The following is a 22572-nucleotide window of genomic DNA, read 5'->3' on the forward strand; positions in this document are numbered from 1 at the left end:
TACATCTACATGATGTATTGTTACTCCATGTCAGAGCAGTATTGACCTACAGTAGCTGGCTACTTATTGAGATTTAGTTTGACTTAAGGAAACTGCCTTTTATTCGCACTAATCAATGAACACATTCCTGTCTTTGTATGTCTCAATATAATAGTTTTATTTTATTAAATCCATTTCAAATAATCTTTGTCTGAAAATACAACATGATCCTCAGCTGCGTTTCCCCTCCAGTCAGCAGACGGCGATGTGCGTCTTTCAGACGACGCTGCCAGCGTGACGTAATATCTAGTGGACGGTTCTTCAGAAACAGCTCGTCAACCACCTCGGTAGCTTGTTAGCCAACATAGCCGAAAGATTCAAGCTATTTATACGCTTTCGGTGTGTATTACCTACTGTGTTTTAGACACACTTCTCTCTTATGTTCTTCTTAACCGATTTAATATAATATTACGTTATTTTTTATTAGTCAGCTATAGTAGCTGGCTGGTTAAGTTAGCACTAGTCTAGTCGCTAATGATATCTAGCTAGCTAACATCCCCGAACATGAGCTCCCTAAGTTTCTCCCCTCCTGTTAAAGAAGAGGAGGTATGCTGGACGGAGAAAGAAGCTGTGGGTCTGAACATTGTCGTGAAAGAGGAGAAGGAAGAGGAGGATGTCACAGTAAAACAAGAAGTAGAGGGTGAGGCTGTTACAGTGAAAGAAGAAGAGAAATACGTTTTTGGAATGAAGGATGAAGAAGGGGAGATCACTGTCACATTAGAGGAGGTCAAAGAAGAGAAGACTGGAGAACTGATTAACACCAGTAAATACAGTGAGTACTATCTTATAAAACAGGGACATTGATCTGATTATCACCAGTAACTACAATGAGTACTATCTTATAAAACAGGGGCAAAAACTCTGCAGTTGTTGAACTAATGTGTGATTTTTAAAAAGGCGTTCTACACTTGAATATATTTTTGTACTGTATGACGTCCTCCAGTGATTTAAAAAAAAAACTTTTCCTGTTGAAAAGTGTCCTATATATATATACAGTAAAGTATAAACACACTAAAGGGAAACAAATAAATGTTTTGAGCAAAATAGTTTTTTTTTTTTAGACAACTGCAAACAAGGAGTGAGTGATGTCTTAGTTAAGGCATTCAATGAGTTGGCTAATGGTAAGTCGTGATGTCATCCAATGGGCAACTGACCTTCATGTGAATATTCATTATTCTTTTAAAAATCTTTCCTGTTCTGTTACATTGGTTGTTGATCATTGCTAGAAAGCCATTTTCAAGTTTTGCCATAGACTTTCAAGACGATTTAAGTCCAAACTGTAACTAGGCCACTCAGGAACATTCAATGTCATCTTGGTAAGCTCTTCCAGTGTAGATTTGGCCTTGTGGTTTAGGTTATTGTCATGTTAGTACAGTTTTTTTTTTGTATTCAGATCTCTGAAATGCACTCTTCCTATGTAACATTTAGTGGCTCCTTATATTATGCTGGGAAAACAGTTTTCATGGGCACAGAAATCCTAAATCATGTAAGAGTTTGCAAAATCCAATGGTTCTAACCGAGAGTCACCTTAACTTTATTGACAACACCCAAATTGATACTGTCATTTTTCAATAATTACACACTATACTTAATATTGTAGCTGTTTAGTTACAGTCACATGTTCAACAATCATCAGCTGATCCAGGAAATCATTTTCTGAATGCCAGTCAAATGACAAACATCACGACATGCAACAACAACCAAAGTGCTTCTTCATTCATTACTCTGGTAAAGACAGTTATGCTGTGCTCTACTTTGGATCCAACATCCCTAACAAAATGGTGTTTATAATGTTATTGTCTGCTTGATTTACTGTAAGATCTCGTTTGTTTGTTTGGACACAGAGATACTTAGCTCAGTATGTGTAGAGAACTGATCCTTGATGGATAGGCTATTGTACAACACAAATAGCTATTTTCCTTTATTCAGGACATTTAGAATGACAACTCATTACAGAGTAACCTATAGTGGGATTATTCACAAAATTATCTGGGGATCAGGTTATGAAATGTCATGACAAAGACATTTTAGTTTCCATGTTTCACCTGAAATGTTAAATTATTTATAGTCCTAGGTCTATGTTGTTGTTAGGTGAAGTTATGGGTCCTGCAGTAGGTGAAGTTATGGGTCCTACAGTAGGTCTATGTTATTGTTAAGTGAAGTTATGGGCTAATGTGTACAAACCCTCATTGTCAGGCTGATTGCAAAGCTAGCCAAAGAGCATTTTACTGGTTGAAAAGTTTTTAAAGCCCACTACTTTTATGATTTTCTTCATTGGCAAGATTAGCAAACGCCGACACTCCACATCCAAGTATATCTGACCAAATTATGAGAGCCAAGCATTGTAAATGTAGAATTCCGTAAAGTCAGTGTGGAAGAGGTGAAAAAAATGTTTATCAAGCCACTGGGGTCTTACAATCTAGATGGAAAATTACTGAGGATAATAGCGGACTACATTGCGACTCCTATTTTCTGTATCTTTAATTTAAGCCTACTAGAGAGCGTGTGCCCTCAGACCTGGAGGGAAGCTAAAGTCATTTGACATGTGCTATGCTCTGCATAGTTAGCTCCTGGTAAAACGTTGCACTTATTCAGCCATTCTGTGACCAAAAACAAGCTACATATGGACAGTACCAAAATAAACTGACTCTGGAAATGACAAAGCGCCTCGTAACCTTGCTGGAAATGGGACAAACGGACACCTTGTGTGGTAACAGACTGGGACGATTTGTAATCAAATTTAATTCCCAGGAACGGGGTTCAAATGAACCACAGAGACTGTGTGGGATAATAACATGGCCGTGTCCAACCCTGCTTGCTCCCTCGACTCCACTACCATCCACAATGTCCAACAGGGCCCTTAACCTGTATCACTAGAAACTTCATAGTGAGCTACAGGTAGGAATCAGCAATGAATCCCAATAATGAGCCACCTATGGGATGGGTAACCCTTTGTGGACAAATCTCTCAACGTATTACTGCTACCCTGGGGAGATTGATATACCCCTTGAACACCGGTTCCGACCTTCGTCGGATGTGGCAGAGCTTGCCACATCAGACTACAAAGGGAAGCACAGCCGATAGCTGCCCAGTGACACGAGCCTACCAGGCGAGCTAAATTACTTCTATGCTCGCTTCAAGGAAAGTAACACTGAAACATTTATGACAGCATCAGCCGTTCCGGACGACTTTGTAATCCCGCTCTCCGCAGCCGATGTGAGTGAGACCTTTAAACAGGTTAACATTCACAAGGCCACAGACCAAGAGGACTCCAAGCATGTGCTGACCAACTGGCAAGTGTCTTCACTGACGTTTTCATCCCCTGTCTGAGTCTGTAATACCAAGATGTTTCAAGCAGACCACCATAGTCCCTGTGACCAAGAACACTAAGGTAACCTGCCTAAATGACTACCGACCCGTAGCACTCATGTCTGTAGCCATGAAGTGCTTTGAAAGGCTGGTTGTGGCTCACATCAACACCATTATCCCAAAAACCCTAGACCCACTCCAATTTGCATACCGCCCCAACAGATCCATCAGATGATGCAATCTCTATAACACTGCACTTTCCCACCTGGACAAAAGGAACACCCATGTGAGAATTCTATTCTTTGACGACAGCTCAGCATTCAACATCATAGTACCCTCAAAGCTCATCACTAAGCTAAGGAACCTGGGACTAAACACTGAGCACGCCCCCATTCTCATCGAAGGGGTTGTAGTGGAGCAGTTGAAAGCTTCAAGTTCCTTGGTATCCACATCCTTGGTGTCCACTTTATAGGCCTACTTAACTGGTGAAGTGTTGAAATCATGCAAACATAATGACGATTCAAATTCTAGATTTGGAATAGAATGTGCAGCACCTTGAATATATTGTTGTTTGACTACCAATTAATAAACCAGGGAGGAATTGCTGACAGAGTAGGAGCATGGTGGAGACAACCAAGAGAGGGAAATCAGGAAGGGAAATGACAGCAAGCAGTGCAGACAAAAGGGATAACAAGTTGGTGAAGCAACAGATGTGCTGGAATGAGAACAATACAGATGGAATGAGAACAATATAGATGCTACTTTGAGAACACAAACTCTCACATCTTTCACAGCAGAGTGAGGGAGTCTATTTTATTTATTTAACCTTTATTTAACCAGGCAAGTCAGTTAAGAACAAATTCTTATTTTCAATGATGGGCATGACTGGAGGAGCAATGGAGGAAGCATTGTGGGATTCTCTTGGCGTGAGTACAGTTGGTGAGACTGAGTGGACAATGGTGAAGAACAGTGGAGTGAAAAAGGCTAAAGTTGGTAATGAACAGCAGTTTAGTGTCGGAGTGGGAATTATCAGCAAGGATGTTTTTGTGGGTGACCCGTTTAACGGTCTCAAAGATGGTGAAGGATGAATTGGGTAAAGTGGAATCGGTTCGTGTGACCGGGAGTGGTATGATACTGATTGTGTGTCAACAGCGCAAAAGGAGAATGCTTTGTGTGGTTTAGGTTAAACATTTCAGGTAGACGCACGTTGATTAAAATGAATGATAGATGGAAGGTTTTACTGTTTTACTGGAAGGTTTTACTACACAGGTTCCTGAACCTGTGTAGGAATCTGAGTAGTACCATTTTTGTTTGAAATTCAGGGTATGGAGTGAATTTGGTTTGTGTTTATTTGTTATTTTACGTAATTAGTATGATTTGTTAATCCCAATTCTTTTTGCGTTCTGGTTATTTTTTTACAACCCCGTACAGTAGGTAGCAGCAATACACCTGATGTGGAGTCTAACAATTAACCTCAGAGAAGAAGACATGGTAGGAACCAAAGTGTTCGTCAGTGTTTCCAGTTGACCCTAATTAGATGTTACATTACATGTTGTTTTCTTACTTCATGTTGCTGGCTAGCTAGCCAACATATTCATACTTCACTTACTCCTTTCTGATAAGATACCCCTGCACAAACATGCTTATCGATGCCTACATCAGCACTGGTACCAGGCAGTATTAGCTAGCTACGATTGCTCTGACTTTTAATACATTTAGCAATCTAGCTAGCCCGCTAACTAGCGATTAGCAGCTAACATTATTTGAGCAACACCTTGCTAAGAAAAGACAATCTTTCACCTTTAACCTCTTTGAACCACCCATCCCGGATCCGGTATATTTGTCATCAGCAACGCTGAATAGCATAGCACAACAGTCAAATAATATTACTAGAAAATATTCATATTCATGAAATCACAAGTGCAATACAGCGAAACACAGTTTAGCCTTTTGTTAATCACCCTGTCGTCTCAGATTTTGAAATTATGCTTCACAGCGAAAGCAATACAAGCGTTTGTAAGTTTATCGATTGCTCGACAAAACAATAAATACACCTAGCATCAGGTAACTTGGTCACGAAAATCAGAAAAGCAATCAAATTAATCGTTTACCTTTGATGATCTTCGGATGTTTTCACTCACGAGACTCCCAGTTAGACAACAAATGTTCCATAAAGATATTTTTTATATCCAAATACCTCCATTAGTTTGGTGATTTATGCCCAGAAATAGCGGTCAGGACAACACAGACAAAAATGTCAAATTATATCCATAATGTCCACAGAAACATGTCAGACGTTTAGGTAGCTAGCTCACATACTGGTACATACTTACAGTACTTTAGGGCCCATAATGTAATTCTTCAGGAAATGGGCATGGCTTCACATCGTTTTCAGATTTGAAGAAAATGGAGGAAAATATGCAGCCGAAGTCCAACGAGAGCGCGGATACAAATGAACTGCTTTAACCTGTTGCTCCTACCCTCTACTTTTTTGAACATTCTGTTAAAAATCGCGCAACATTTCAGCGCCCTGCTACTCATGCCAGGAATATAGTATATGCATTTGCTTAGTCTGTGTGGATAGAAAACACTCAGACGTTTCTAAAACTGGTTAAATCCCTCTCACCCCCCCCCCCCCCCCCTTAAAAGATTTAGATGCACTACTGTTCCACTGGATGTCATAAGGTGAATGCACCAATTTGTAAGTCGCTCTGGATAAGAGCGTCTGCTAAATGACTTAAATGTAAATGTAATAACATAACGTGCGTTACATCGGAAAGCGCAGGAAAACCTGATCACAGAAAATGGAAATAAATATCCTTGCGCCACTTCCAGCAATTGTTCACAGTGAACCGAATTACATAAGACCGAGGTTTCAACTCCCAACGCATCCCCATGTTGTCTAGAGTCTTGTGAATTGAATCAGCTTTGATTCTTGGTTGAACCGAATCAAGGGAACCACTTACCTCCAGTCTCCGCCCAGATCATTTGGAAGAGCTCTCTCCTGAAATTTTTTCCAAGACGACAGCTAATGATTTTTACATCGCCTCCTGATGAATTTTATCGCGTATTAACGTGTACTAATACCTAAAGTTGCATTACAAAAGTATTTCGAAGTGTTTTGTGAAAGTTTATCGTCGACTTTTTGAATTTAAAAAAATTACGTTACGTTAAGAAACACTCTTTTTTCCGTTGATCACACAGTCTACATATAATGATATCTAGGCTATATATGGACCGATTTAATCGAAATAAAGACCCAATAGTGTTTATGGGACATCTAGGAGTGCCAACAAAGAAGATGGTGAAAGGTAATGAATGTTTTCTATTTTATTGTGCGGTTTGTGTAACGCCGAAATGCTAATTATTTTGTTTACGTCCCCTGCGGGTCTTTTGTGGTGTTACATGCTATCAGATAATAGCTTCTCATGCTTTCGCCGAAAAGCATTTTAAAAATCTGACTTGTTGCCTGGATTCACAACGAGTGTAGCTTTAATTCAATACCCTGCATGTGTATTTTAATGAACGTTTGAGTTTTAACTAATACTATTAGCATTTAGCGTAGTGCATTTGCATTTCCAGAGCTCTAGTTGGGACGCAAGCGTCCCGAATAGAGGCAAGAGGTTAAATAATTATGGCAAATGTTGAGCAATGTAATAAAGTAATGACTTTTCAAATAAGTTACGTTACACGTTATGTTAACTACACTATCCTTACAAAACGCATAGCATATCTTTACAGCAGTATGTACCAGTATGTGAGCTAGCTACCTAACGTTAGTTGGCTACTTATACATCAAACTTGCCAGTATAGTAACTATATTCTAACTAACTACCCAATGTTTATTGACTTGATTAGAGCACAGAATAACTGATGAATTTAATAAAGCTCAACACCCGTTGAAATTGTTGCCAGCAGCACATTGTTGTTAGGCTGTTTTCATGTTATCAAGGCAGCAGCTATTCTTCCTGGGGTTTATTATGAATCCCCATTAGATCCTGCCAAGGCAGCAGCTACTCTTCCTGGGGTTTATTATGGATCCCCATTAGTTCCTGCCAAGGCAGCAGCTACTCTTCCTGGGGTTTATTATGAATCCCCATTAGATCCTGCCAAGGCAGCAGCTACTCTTCCTGGGGTTTATTATGGATCCCCATTAGTTCCTGCCAAGGCAGCAGCTACTCTTCCTGGGGGTTTATTATGGATCCCCATTAGTTCCTGCCCAGGCAGCAGCAACTCTTCCTGGGGTCCAGCAAAATTATGGCAGTTAATACAATTTAAAAAACATTACAATACATTCACAGATTTCACAACACACTGTGTGCCCTCAGGTCTCTATTCCACCACTACCACATATCTATAGTACAAAATGCTGTGTATGTATATATAGTGTGTATTTTATCGAGTGTGAGTATGCATGTCTGTGCAGGTGTTTTTTCTTCTTCTTTTTTTAAATCTAATTTTACTGCTGCATCAGTTACTTTATGTGGAATAGAGTTCCATGTAGTCATGGATCTATGTAGTACTGTGTGCCTCCCATAGTCTGTTCTGGACATGTCACAAGAGGTCCTTTCAGTCCCCATGTCTCAGTTCCACCTGGCACCTGAATGTCATCCGATCACTCCAAGTTGCATTAGGTTCAGATCTACCAGGATGGGGCTTTGATATGAAGTTGAAGTCAGAAGTTTACATACACTTAGGTTGGAGTCATTAAAACTAGTTTTTCAACCACTCCACAAAATTGTCTTACCGTCAAACTGTGCCTTTAAACAGCTTGGAAAATTCCAGAAAATTATGTCATGGCTTTAGAAGCTTCTGATAGCCTAATTTACATACTTTTAGTCAATTGGAGGTGTACCTGTAGATGTATTTCAAGGCCTGCCTTCAAACGCAGTGCCTCTTTGCTTGACATCATGGGAAAATCAAAAGAAATCAGCCAAGACCTCGTAAAAAAAAATGTGTAGACCTCCACGAGTCTGGTTCATCCTTGGGAGCAATTTCCAAATGCCTGAAGGTACCACGTTCATGTGTACAAACAATAGTACGCGAGTATAAACAGCATTGGACCATGCAGCCGTCATACCGCTCAGGAAGGAGACATATTCTGTCTCCTAGAGATGAACGTACTTTGGTGTCGAAAAGCGCAAATCAATCCCAGAACAACAGCAAAGGACCTTGTGAAGATGGAGGAAACAGATACAAAAGTATCTATATCCACAGGAAAACTAGTCCTATATTGACATAACCTAAAGGGCCGCTTAGTAAGGAAGAAGCCACAGTTTCAAAACCGCCATAAAAAAGCCAGAGGAGGATGCAGTCTTTGGAGTGAAAGAGAAGGAAGGGGAGATGACTGTCACATTGGAGGAAAAAGAAGAGGTTGGAGATCTGTTTAACACCAGTAAGTACCGTCTCTGCAGTCGTTGAACCAATATGCAGTAAAGGGGTTCTACACTTTAATGTTGTTCTGTAGGAATGGCTGAAGCTACACTGTAACGTGTAGAACGTCAAGAATGGACCATCAACAAAACCTTATAATTGATCAAATGCATCCAATGACAATGCCTGAAATACTGTAGTCCTCAATATCTCTTATTAGATTAGCCCAAGATGTTCTCTTAGAGGGGCAATCAGCAGTTGTTACATCCATTTTGGGACTTATAAATGAATGATATGTACCCATTGTTTCTTGAATAAATCACTTATTTATCAGCAGCCTCATGAGCTTAGTTCAACTGTTGTACCCCACCAGAACCCAAAATGTAAGCTGTTTTTACTCCAATGTTTATCAGTAAATGTAAACAAACACTTTATATCCACAAAGCATGATTAATTGATTTAAATGAGTCTCAAGCATTTAACATTTTCATTTAATTCTTTAAAAAAAATCTAATTTAAAATTCAGTAACATAACAAAAAGTGTAAAAAGGGAAGCGGTCTGAACTTAATGAATGTACTAGGGCCCCAACTTCAAAGATCTTGTGTCAACCAAGAGTCTTTTCTTTCTACCAACCGATTGGTAGAAATGTGTATTTTTCCATATAAAGACACATGTGTTTTTAATTAAATCAACTATATGTACTGAACTGGTCTGATGCTTTAAGGATTCTGTTTGATTAAATAATTAAGACACACAAATGACTCGGGAGCCAGAGATCAAGATAGCCTAACCATCAGAAAAAAACTCTTCCTCCTCCCGTTGCTGCTGGCCTTCGTAAATTCTGATGTTATGCTCCTAAAGTTTCTGATAATAGACTACACCAGCAGTCGTTATGCTCCTAAAGTTTCTGATAATAGACTACACCAGCAGTCGTTATGCTACTATAGTTTCTGGTAATAGACTACACCAGCAGTCGTTATGCTCCTATAGTTTCTGGTAATAGACTACACCAGCAGTCAGCAACCTTTTCCATTTGGTGCCAAGTTATCTGACCATTTTTACTGATCTGGTGCCAGTCTGGTGATTTTCATATTCACATTTTATTGGAACAGTTTAATTTAATTTATAATTGTAATAAGAATTATTATAGTCTTTATCTCAACATCATTCTCTGTGGTTAATCTACATTCTATTTAAATTAAAATGATAAACATTTTTATTGCCGTTGCTAAGTTTAAAAAAAATAACCTACTTGAAGCTCAAAAATGCTAACATTGCAGCCTGCATGTATAAAATATCCTGATAAATAAATATCATGTAAATCTCATTGGCTACACATGGCCTGTCTGCAATGAACTGGAAACATCGGATCAACTATCAACTGGGTCGGCCCAAAACTCGAGATAGCAAGATTGTATAAAATATTCTGGGCCCTCAGTTTCCTGCGCCAGTGAGTTCTCGACCGACGCAGCTGTAGGCTATTTGTGAAAAGGATGAGAAGTAATCAGGTATTTGGACTTTTCCACTGGATCAGTGCATTACGTTTTTCCCTTTCGTGCCGAGTGGTTATCGAAAGGGCGAGAGCTGGAAATATTTTTCAAATACTTTGAGGAACTATTCGCATTTGCAGATGATTTTGATTAGACTTTGATTATTTGCTGTTTGAGGTGAATAAAGCATTACTTTGAGAAGCTCCACAACTCATTAGTGGTGGTGCATTAAGACAATCAGAAATACTATCAGACATTCCCAAATGTGCACATTTATAGGTCTACATTTGCCCTCAGGTCAGATACATTAATCCTACTACTATATGCATAATTAGGTGTGCCTCCTTACTCAACATTGACAGGAGTGGTTCAAACAAAATACAATTAATAAATTCACAAATCTTGCGAAGTAAGGTCTGGGTAGTCTACCAGAGGCCATTTCATTTAGTATCCATTTAGTTCGGCATGGGGAATGATTGTATTATCCCATAGTATGTTTTAACGAAGTTGACCGACTGAAAGGGAGTGTAACTTTATGACTGGATTCGGGCTGAACATTGAGATATTAAAGACATGATAGATCTGACGCAGAGTATATAAAGGAGTGAGATCTGTAGAAAGACAGAGTGGCTGTGGAATGTGCTGGGTGGACGGGAGGAGATCACAGGATTGCTATAGGGGAAGCGGATGGACATCTGTGGATTAGGCGAAGGAGGGGTTGAAGTCAGGTCAGATCCCCTGAAGGGAGTAATAAGGGTTTAGTATCATGTTACCCTCTTCCTGTCGACCCAGAAGATGTAAAGATTGAAGAGAAGGAGGCGTGTCCAAAGTGTGGTATATACACTTGTGATAGTGAGAACATGTTTTTGTCTGAACTACGGCTGTAACGACCCTTTGGGAAGAATTGAATTTGGTTAAGCTTCTCTAGTGTCCGTGAGTTACATACTCTGAAAAATTCGAACCTAACACTATAATTACTGTTCCCTGAAGGAGAGAAACTATTTGCAAAACATGTTTGGCCCCACTCCTTCCTGGGTCGGTGAAGCGGTATTAAATGTAAGGAATAAACCCGAGCCTCGCGCTCATCACCTGAATTCAATAGTATGTTGTACCTAGTTTCCCTCCAACAGGGAACAGTAGTTATAGTCATAACGTTATGCTTGTCATATGAACTTCAACTTAAATAAGGGATCTTGCCGTGGGACAGTTTTTTTGTATTCGGAAATGCACTCGAACTACGTATCATTTAGTGGCTCCTTATGTTACGCTGGGGAAACATTTCTGGGCACAGAAATATTAATAATTTCAGAGTTTGCTATGTCCAATGGTTTTTAACTGAGTCATCTTGCAATCCAAGATGGCGTAGCAGTGTGACGTGTTTGCTGTTGTAAATGTTATGTTTTTTTTGTAATTTTTTGTATATATTGCCAAATATTTCAATCTCTTTTTCCATGTTTAAATTAAATATACGGATCTGCTATTTTTTAGACCTTATAGCTAGAACCTCCATCAGCAGCTAGCCATCAGAAGCTAACCAGCTAACTAGCTACTAGCTATTTAGTCATTGTGGCCTTTACCTTTATAGCTCAGACACCAGCTGCTTTTAGCCTGGATAATACCAGTCTGCACAGCGCAATATCAACCCTGAGCATGTCAGACTGTTTTTCTCCACTACATCACCGTATTCTTGCCGTATTCCCGCTCTGGACCATTACACCGGATAATCGCAGCTAGCTAGCTGCCACCTAGTGGCCCAGCCTCGAAGCTAGCCTTGAGCCAGGCCCATCTCCCAGCCTGCTCAGTGGACCCTATGATCACTCGGCTACACAGCTGATGCCTCCAAGACTCTTCACTAAGACGGCTAGAAGCCACTACTTCACCGGATTCCTGCCGTAAGCTCTGGACCTTTGCACCGGATTGGCTATAGTGGCTAACGCCCTTGTCCCGAAGCTAGCACCAGTTAGCCTCGAGCCAGGTCCATCTCCAGGCTAGCAAACAAAATTACTCCAGCTCCAATAACTCTTTTGCCAATTGCCCTGGACCCTTTTGTCAACACGGAGCCCCGCCGATCCATCAAGACTGGTCTGCCGACGTAATTCCATCCGGTATGCCCTCAACCGGCCTTTGCAGGACATTGGTGAAGACCTTGTCCCGAAGCTAGCACCAGTTAGCCTCGAGCCAGGCACATCTCCCGGCTAGCGTAGTAATGACTACCTAACGGCTTCCCTGGTTCATATATTCCTGTTGACTGGACCCTACGATCACTTAGCTACATAGCTGATGCATGCTGGATTGTTCATTAATCACGGGTCTCCATTTTGTTTATCTGTCGGCCCCAGCCTCAAACTCAGGCTCTGTGTGTAGTTAACTGACCCTCTCTGCCCATTCATTGCCAGTTTACCTGTTGTCGTAGCTAATTAACTGTTGTTGTCTTAGCTAGCTCTCCCAATCAACACCTGTGATTGCTTTATGCCTCGCTTTATGTCTCTCTCTAATGTCAACATGCCTTGTATACTGTTGTTTATGGTAGTTATCATTGTTTTATTTTACTGCGGAGCCCCTAGTCCCACTCAACATGGCTCAGAGATCTCTTTTGTCCCACCTCCCACACATGCAGTGACCTCACCTAGCAGCACTAGTGCCTCCAGAGAAGCAACCTCTCTTATCATCACTCAATGCCTAGGTTTACCTCCACTGTACCCACACCCTACCATACCCCTGTCTGTACATTATGCCTTGAATCTATCCTACCACGCCCAGAAATCTCCTCATTTTATTCTCTGTTCCAAACGCACTAGACGACCAGTCCTGATAGCCTTTAGCCGTACCCTCATCCTACTCCTCTGTTCCTTGCTTGATGTAGAGGTTAACCCAGGACCTGTGTGTCCCCAGGCACTCTCATTTATTAACTTCTGTAATCAAAAAGCCTTGGTTTCATGCATGTTAAGATCAGAAGCCTCCTCTCTAAGTTTGTTTTATTCACTGCTTTAGCACACTCCGCCTACCTTAATGGCCTTGCCGTGTCTGAATCCTGGCTTAGGAAGGCAACCAAACATTCTGAAATTTCCATCCTCAACCACAACATTTTCCGTCAAGATAGAACTGTCAAAAAGAGAGGAGTTGCAATCTACTGCAGAGATGGCCTGCAAAGTTCTGTCATACTTTCCATGTTCATGCCCAAACAGTTCGAGCTTCCAATTTAAAAAATGAATCTCTCCAGAAATAAGTCTCACTGTTGCCGCCTGTTATAGACCCCCCTCGGCTCCCAGCGGTGGCCTGGACACCATATGTGAATTGATTGCCCCCTATCTATCTTCAGCGTTCGTTCTATTCTATTAAGTGACCTAACCAGGGATATGCGTAACACCCCGGCCATCCTACAATCCAAGCTAGATGCCCTCAATCTCACACAAATGATCAAGGAACCCACCAGGTACAACCCTAAATCCATAAACATGGGCACCCTCATAGATATTATCCTGACCAACTTGCCCTCCAAATACACCTCTGCTGTTTTCAATCAGGATCTCAGCGATCGTTGCCTGCATCCGATATGGGTCCGCGGTCAATAGACCACCCCTCATCACTGTCAAACGCTCCCTAAAACACTTCTGCAAACAGGTCTTTCTAATCGACCTGGCCCGGGTATCCTGGAAGGATTTTTACCTCATCCCGTCAGTAGAGGATGCCTGGTTGTTCTTTAAAAGTCATTTCCTGACCATCTTAAATAAGCATGGCCCTTTCTAAGAACAGATATAGCCCTTGGTTCACTCCAGACCTGACTGTCCTCGACCAGCACAAAAACATCCTGTGGCGTACTGCACTAGCATCAAATAGTCTGGTGTGATATGCATCTTTTCAGACAAGTCAGGAACCAATACACACAGTCAGTTAGGAAAGCAAAGGCTAGCTTTTTCGAACAGAAATGTACATCCTGTAGCTCTAACTTCAAAAAGTTCTGGGACATTGTAAAGTCCATGGAGAAGAAGAGCATCTCATCCCAGTTGCCCACTGCACTGAGGCTAGGAAACACTGTCACCACCGATAACTAATTTCAAGAAGCATTTCTCTACGGCTGACCAGAGACTCTTAAATAGAACCTGGACCAGCTGGCTACCCCAACCCTGGCCAAATGCTCCACACTCCCGCAGCTACTTGCCCAAGCCTCCCCAGCTTCTCCTTCACCCAAATCCAGATAGCTGATGTTCTGAAAGAGCTGCAAAACCTGGACCTGTACAAATCAGCTGGGCTAGACAATCTGGACCCTCTGTTTCTAAAATGATCTGCCGCCATTGTGGCAACCCCTATTACTAGTCTGTTCAACCTCTCTTTCCTATCTTCCGAATTCCTAAAGATTGGAAAGCTGCCGTGGTCATCCGTGGTCATCCCACTCTTCAAAGGGGTGACACTCTAGACCCAAACTGTTACAGACCTATATCCATCCTGCCCTGCCTTTCTAAAGTCTTCGAAAGCCATGTTAACAAACAGATCACTGACCATTTCAAATCCCACCGTACCTTCTCCGCTGTGCAATCCGGTGTTCGAGCTGGCCACGGGTGCACCTCGGCCACTCTCAAGGTATTAAACGATATCATAACCGCCATCGATAAAAGACAGTACTGTGCAGCCGTCTTCATCGACCTGGCCAAGGCTTTCGACTCTGTCAATCACTGTATTCTTATCGGCAGACTCAACAGCCGATAATAACAACCGATCAATCAACAACCGATCGCTGCCCACACCCGCCCGACTAGCATCACTACTCTGGACGGTTCTGACTTAGAATATGTGGACAACTACAATACATAGGTGTCTGGTTAGACTATAAACTCTCCTTCCAGTCTAATATTTAGCATCTCCAATCCAAAATTAAATCTAGAACCGGATTCCTATTTCGCAACAAAGCCTCCTTCACTCACGCTACCAAACATACCCTGGTAAAACTTGACTATCCTACCGATCCTTAACTTCGGTGATGTCATTTACAAAATAGCCTCCAACGCTCTACTCAGCAAACTGGATGCAGTCTATCACAGTGCCATCCGTTTTGTCACTAAAGCCCCATATACCACCCACTACTGCGACCTGTATGCTCTTGTCTGCTGGCCCTCGCTACATATTCGTCACCAAACCCACTGGCCCCAGGTCATCTATAAGTCTTTGCTAGGTAAAGCTCCTCCTTAACTCAGCTCACTGGTAACCATAGCAACACCCACCCATAGCACGCGCTCCAGGAGGTATATCTCACTGGTCATCCCCAAAGCCAACACCTCCTTTGGCCGCCTTTCCTTACAGTTCTCTGCTGCCAATGACTGGAACTCAAAAATCGCTGAAGTTGGAGACTTATATCTCCCTCACTAACTTTAAGCATCAGCTATCTGAGCAGCTTACCGATCGCTGCAGCTGTACACAGCCCATCTGTAAATAGCCCGTCCAATTTCCTACCTCATCCCCATGTTTTTATTTTTTTGCTCTTTTGCACACCAGTATTTCTACTTGCACATCATCATCTGCACATCTATCTCTCCAGTGTTAATTTACTACATTTAACATTTACATTTAAGTCATTTAGCAGACGCTCTTATCCAGAGCGACTTACAAATTGGAATTACTTCGCTACTATGGCCTATTTTTTTGCCTTACCTCCATACTCCATTTGCACACACTATATAGATTTTTCTATTGTGTTATTGACTGTTCGTTTGTTTTTCCCACGTGTAACTCTGTTGTTTTTGTCACACTGCTTTATCTTGGCCAGGTCGCATTTGTAAATGAGAACTTTTTCTCAACTTGCCTACCTGGTTAAATAAAGGTGAAAAAAATATCCTAACCTTATTTTAGTCACATGTTCAACTATCATCAGCTGATCCAGGAAATCATTTTCTGAATGACAGTCACATGACAAACATCACGACAACCAAAGTGCTTCTTCATTCTTTACTCTGGTCAAGACAGTTATGCTGTGCTCCACCTTGGATCCAACATCCCTACTTTGGTCATAATGTGTAGAGAACTGTTCCTTGATGGATAGGCTATTTTCCTTTATTTGTTGTTAGGTGAAGTTATGGGCCAATTTTGCAAACCGTGTACAATCCCTCATTGTCAGGCTGATGGAAAAGCTAGCCAAAGAGCATTTTACTGGTTGAAGTGTTTAAAAAAAAAAGTACAAAGCAGTTGATTTGCGATGTTGACACAAACATTATATTAAGCAGGACATTCAAACAAGCCTTACAATTATAATCTAAAGTAGTGTGAAATGTACTCATAAGCAACCTGGAAATGGAGGTTTACTCCCCAGAGTTTTTCCCCATTCACATTCAGAATACATTGTGAAAAACTAAAATCTTTTCTCACCGTCTTTGCTCCAGGCAGATATACTACATCCATAACTATCAGTTTCCTCATTAGCAGGAAGGTGTTTCTACAATCAAATTGTGTTTATCGCCCTCATGCCGTGATTTTATTAAACACAGAAAGGGACCTATATTGGAGACCAAAAGTCGTCTGGCACACTGCTTAGAGTTTCAACAACATGAATAACTTATTTCTAGTCTACAATCTTAGATGTTACTACTAATGTGAAAACAAGACAATATGACTGTTCTTGCTCATTTTAAGACAAATGTCAAATAATCATTACATTTATTACAGGCGTCAATTGTTGTCCAACATCATCACTACACTGTTGGCATCACTTTTACAGTGGATTTTTTCTGTTGTGGGCCTTTAACCATCTGTCTGACTTTGTTGTTCACGCAGGAGAGAGACAGAACTACCGTGGATCCTCTGGGGAGCCTCGACAACATCATGATGCTGACAGGGCAGAGAAGAGTCTCTCCACATCAGAACACCTCAATAAACACCTGCGGAGATCCACAAGGAAGAGATTTCACTGCTGCTCTGATTGTGGGAAATGTTTTAAATCTTCATCCGAATTTAGAATACACCTGAGAAATCACACCGGAGAGAAAGCTTATTGCTGCTCTTACTGTGGGAAGAGTTTTACTCTGTCAACCCGCATGATATCACACCAGAGAACACACACAAGAGAGAAATCTTATAGCTGTGATCAATGTGAGAAGAGTTTTCCTCTGGTACTCAACCTGATATCACACCAGAGAAAACACACAGGAGAGAAATCGTATATCTGTAACCAATGTGGGAAGAGTTTATCTTCATCTGGAACTCTGACTGTACACCAGAGAATACACACAGGAGAGAAACCTTATAGCTGTGCTCAATGTGGGAAGAGTTTTATTATGTCTAGTCAGCTGAAGGCACACCATAGAACACACACAGGAGAGAAACCTCATAGCTGTGTTCAATGTGGGAAGAGTTTTGCTACATCTAGCCATCTAACTGCACACCAGAGAACACACACAGTAAAGAAATCTTATAGCTGTAATCAATGTGGGAAGAGTTTTACTATGTCTAGTCAGCTGAAGGCACACCAGAGAACACACACAGGAGAGAAACCTCATAGCTGTGTTCAATGTGGGAAGAGTTTTGCTACATCTAGCCATCTAACTGCACACCAGAGAACACACACAGTAAAGAAATCTCATAGCTGTAATCAATGTGGGAAGAGATACTCTCATAAAAGATCTCTGACTAAACATCAGAAAATACATGGAATTGTTTCATGATATCAATGAATTAATGTCACAATGTAAAATATTAACACATTGTAGTAGGAGTATTTTAATGATGTCACAATGTAGAACCCTAAATGTTTGCCCCCTTATCAATTGATTTCAGCATGATATGGATATTAGCCTCAGGGGGAAAATCCAGGCTCTGAACTGAGAGAGTACTATTTATGAGATTTAACAAAAAGTGACTAACAAGAAAAGAGTTGTTACACTTACCACATTGGTGACGCTCTTGAATCAAAACGCAACACTTCAAAATGTAGCGATTTGTTTTCTACAAATTGTCCTCTAACCAGGGATGTACACATTATTCACAGATTCCGTGTGGTTTTTGAGCTGTTAGTTTTAACAGGACGGTGCAACCTCATCTCCCTTGTCTCGCACAATTGATTTCAACATGTAATCGATGAGTGATGACAAATAAGTGTTGCGTTCCTTTATTTAGCGACCCCTAAACTTAAATGCATCTCTCCAAAATGTAGCTGACTGTCTTCTGCAGGTTGTCCTCTAACCAGTGAGGTGAAAGATATTTCCTTTTTTCATGTGTTTTTTTTAGTTGTGTTTCAAGTTTTCGCTTTTGGTGCTTGTGCAGTTTATAAGTAAATACAAGTAATGTGATTATTGTGGCAGATGTTTGTGTAGATAGTACATTTTATGTTAAGGATTTCAATTTATCATAAACGTTTTCTGCATTTGGACTATTGATTTGGACACGTTAAAACTGTGACATTGGGGCTATCCACCTAGCAAAATGTCGTTGAAAACATACAATATAAGTTAGGTTTTAGTTGAAAGTGAAAGTTGAAAAGAAAACGATTTTAATTTCAACGTACTTGCAGCCTATACACATGGTCGCAGTATAATAAATTGGTCTGTAATCAATTTTATGAACAATCCTACATCACAGTATTTATTTACAACATTCAAGTGCTAAATAATGTCTTTATTCCAATACTGAAGAAGCATGACTCAAATCACCTACAAATATTTCCATTTAGTTAATTATTGCTAATACATATTAACAAAGGGGTGTACATTTGGTTTTGATATTTCATATTTACAATTCATGTAACATTTAGTAATCATAATTATTTATGCAACCAACTGACAATTTTTGGGTACAATTATATTGACATTGATCCCTGATATTCTAAAAGCAGGGTAACATTCTCAGATGTGCCAAACCAAATGTTCTAGAGCATGACATTGGGGACTGGGCCCGGATCCAACAACATGCCTATCTAGTGAACCCTGGAAAAAGAGAGAAGCTCCACAGTGAGGTGGAAAGTTACTACGGGTATTGCAGAAGTTTCCTCTTGAAATCAGACATGTCTGTGGTAAGGACAACTTGGTTGCTGATTGTCTCAAGGGTGGGTAGTCAAAAAGTTGTGTTTACGTTTAGCCAGTGCGTTGCCATGGATCACAGTTTATTGCATGTTTTTCTGTATTGGAGATGAGTTTTGTTTTAGCTCGTTCCAAGGGGATGAGAGTTCCAGAAGCTAGTGAGTTTTGGGAAGACGAGAGTTCTAGAAGCTAGTGAGTTTTAGGAAGATGAGTTTTATAGTAAGAAAAGGGATATAACAATAATATGATTGTATATATTGTTTAGAAATGTTTTTTCTTGTTTTTAATTGTTGACAGCCAGTAGACACCATGTTTTATATTGTAGAAGGTGAAGCATTATAGTAGATTATAATGTGAAATGGAAGTTGTTTTCTCTTGGTGGTAAGCAAACTTGTCCAACATAAACATAGGATATATTTGTCTTAAGGAGGAAGGTGTTAGACTTTAGTTTTTCCATTTATGTTTTGAGGTTGAACGTTAGCACGTAGGACGCACTGTTTGGTGTCACCTCGTTAGTCAATATGTGTTCCACCTTTGCTGGCTTGTCCATCTCGTTAGTGGGAAGGTGTTTCACCTGAGCTGGTCCAGGTTCTATTTAAGAGTGTCTGGCCTAGTGCTCCAGTTGTCTTGATAGATGTGACAAATCAACACCTTTAGTTGCGCTACCGCTTTGGTTTGCTTCCTGTTTTTAAGTTAGTTGTGGGGTTTTCTTTTGTTTGCCTCTTCTTGGGCAGATTTAATGGGTCTCATGGTGGGTGTCTTTTAGGTCCCAGTTGTTGTTACTAGTCAACTTTCAGTGGACACTGTGAGAGCAAAATTTGCAAGATTATGTTATTATACTTTTATTGCATCAAATGGTTGTTTTATGCAACAGAATAGAGGATTCTTAGAACTATTGTGTCTGTGTGTTCTACTGAGGATGGGCCTCTGGGAGATAACACTGACAGGAGATTTACAATGTCTTTTGGGTGATAAAACATGAAGAGACCACATTCCAGATTATGAGTTAATGTTTCTGTTCTATGTGGTACCAGGGAGAGATGACCCCAGGGCCAGACCCTGGTCTCTACACAAAGAGTACTGTTTTTACAGCAGATACTGTCTGCTGAGAATGATAAATATCTTCCATACAAATCTTAATCTTGTGACCCATTCTATACATTGGTTGTTCGTCATGTAGATTGAAAGGGGTGTAACTTGGCTGTAAAAGACCTTTGTACTTTTGTATCTGGGCTCTCAACGAATCATCTAGGGGTGATTTGTCGACCAGCCATAATTATCGTAGAGCACTCAATTGATTCACTTTATATGTGTGTGTTGTATTGACCTGCTTCCTTATTATTAAGTGAATAAAGATTTAGTTTAAGAATAACTCTGACTTGTGTGATAAGTTTGTTTCTCATTTGATATTAAAGAAATTAACCACCACATTTGGCAATGGGGGATGTGAATTTTGACTTGGTGACCGCTCCTGACGACCTGGGTAAATCGTGCACTAGGGATCCCTCAAACTTGGAATCTCAGGGAGACCAGACTTCGGGAACGGAGCAGATGGACCCACCTATGATCTGAGAGGCAGCGAGCCGAGTGGATACCACATCTCGAATGTAGTTTTTTTTTAAAGAAAAGAAAATGAGCAAAACAAGTGGAGTTTTTAGAAAAGCCTCATAGGCTCTGAGTGTGTATTCCTGTGTGAGGGGGGCACCTTGGAGGGGTAAACAGGGCCCCGACAGGAGGTTCTGAGTGTGTCACGCCTTGGTCATTGTATTTTGTGTTTTTGTTATATGTTTGGGTAGGCCAGGGTGTGACATGGGTTTATATGTTGTTGTCGTATTGGGGTTTGTATTATTTGGGATCGCGGCTGATTAGGGGTGTGGTATAGGATTGGCTGCCTGAGGCGATTCCCAATCAGTCAGGTGATTCTCGTTGTCTCGGATTGGGAACCGTATTTAGGTAGCCTGTGTTCACGTTGTATTTCGTGGGTGATTGTTCCTGTCTCTGTGTAGTATCACCAGATAGGCTGTAATAAGTTTCACGTTCCGTTTGTTGTTTTGTATTGTATAGTTATTTCATGTATCACGTTTTTCTTCATTAAAGTAACATGAGTAACCACCACGCTGCATTTCGGTCCGACTCTCTTTCTACAAACGAAGAACGCCGTTACAGAGTGTCAATGTATGAGTTGCATTATCCTTGGAACTAACCATGAGATAGAAATGTGAAAATATTCCTGCAGGTTAAAATATTGTTGAAAAACTAATTGATTAGGTATGTTTGGGAATAGCATTGTGTGACTGATATGAGAGTTGTGTGAATATGGAAATTAGTCTTAATCTGACGTTTGGATAGTAACATATAGAAATATGCTTAATCAGATGATTGACATTTGGATAATAAGCGGGATGATATTTTAGAAATAGTTCCTGGGAGGCTTGATTTTGCCGTGGTCTCTGGGAGGTTAGAGAACCGTTGACGATCCCATGATCATTGTCCGGGAAACAAAAGTTTATTTTTGGTTCCGCTGGGAGTTTGGAGAGTTGCTTCGTAGCTATGGAGAGTCCTTGAAAAAGCAAATGGAATGGTTGTTGTGAGTACCTCAGAATTTCTCACATTTTATATGGATTCTGTGAATATTTGAAATTATGATGAATTGTATGTGTGTATAATGATTACTAGAGATTTGATAAAGTAATACTGGGATTATAATTAGATACAATTTAAACAACCCATATGTAGACATACGTAGGTTTTGAGTTGGTATCTTTAATGGATAATTTGATAAAGATGAGGTTTAAGCATTATTAAACAGTCTACAAAGTCTGGGCAGTTGTCTCCGAAACTGATGGGAGTGTGTCCACTTTAGGGTAAGTTACCCTAACGATGTAACTATAAAATGCTTACTGGATTTTCTCTGTCCGGGTACTACAAATGAAATAAAACTGCCCTTAAGGACCGAAAATTCGGGGAGGTGTCTTCACAGTATGAGAGGAGTTGCTATTGTAACAGTATAGCTTCCGTTCCTCTCCTTGCCCCTACCAGGGACCCTCTGCACACATCGACAACAGCCAACCTCGAGGCATCGTTACCCATCGCTCCACAAAAGCCGCGGCCTTTGCAGAGCAACAACTTCAAGATCTCAGAGCGAGTGACGTCACCGATTGAAATGCTAACTAGCTAGCCATTTCATATCGGTTATACTATATTTATTGAATAAACCTTTTTCCATAAAGTTAGAGAGAACCAAGGTGGCTGACTAACTGTTGATGTTGAAGAAGTGTCCCGTCCACTAGATTATACGTCACAGTGGCAAAATCACCTGAAAGACGCCCATCTCCATCTCCTGACTGGAGTTGGTATCGCAGTT

The 22572-nt window shown here is 40.7% G+C and overlaps 1 protein-coding gene across 1 annotated transcript; it reads left to right on the top strand.

Annotated features, from left to right (window-relative positions):
• Positions 1 to 311: 311 nt before the first annotated feature.
• LOC135565329 (gastrula zinc finger protein XlCGF17.1-like) lies at positions 312 to 20580 on the top strand. The gene is made up of 2 exons (XM_065011765.1): positions 312 to 811; positions 16972 to 20580. The coding sequence occupies exons 1-2, from the start codon at positions 544 to 546 to the stop codon at positions 17856 to 17858; spliced, it is 1155 nt and encodes a 384-aa protein (XP_064867837.1). The 5' UTR covers positions 312 to 543; the 3' UTR covers positions 17859 to 20580.
• The last annotated feature ends 1992 nt before the right edge of the window (positions 20581 to 22572 follow it).

Source organism: Oncorhynchus nerka, linkage group LG27, assembly GCF_034236695.1.
Source record: "Oncorhynchus nerka isolate Pitt River linkage group LG27, Oner_Uvic_2.0, whole genome shotgun sequence".
Taxonomy (NCBI): Eukaryota; Metazoa; Chordata; class Actinopteri; order Salmoniformes; family Salmonidae; genus Oncorhynchus; species Oncorhynchus nerka.

Bases quoted from the DNA above. Each gene is read 5' to 3' on its own strand.
- LOC135565329 (XM_065011765.1), top strand. From the start codon at position 544: ATGAGCTCCCTAAGTTTCTCCCCTCCTGTTAAAGAAGAGGAGGTATGC. The intron at 812-16,971 runs GTGAGTACTATC...TTGTTCACGCAG, and splicing joins GATTAACACCAGTAAATACA to GAGAGAGACAGAACTACCGT.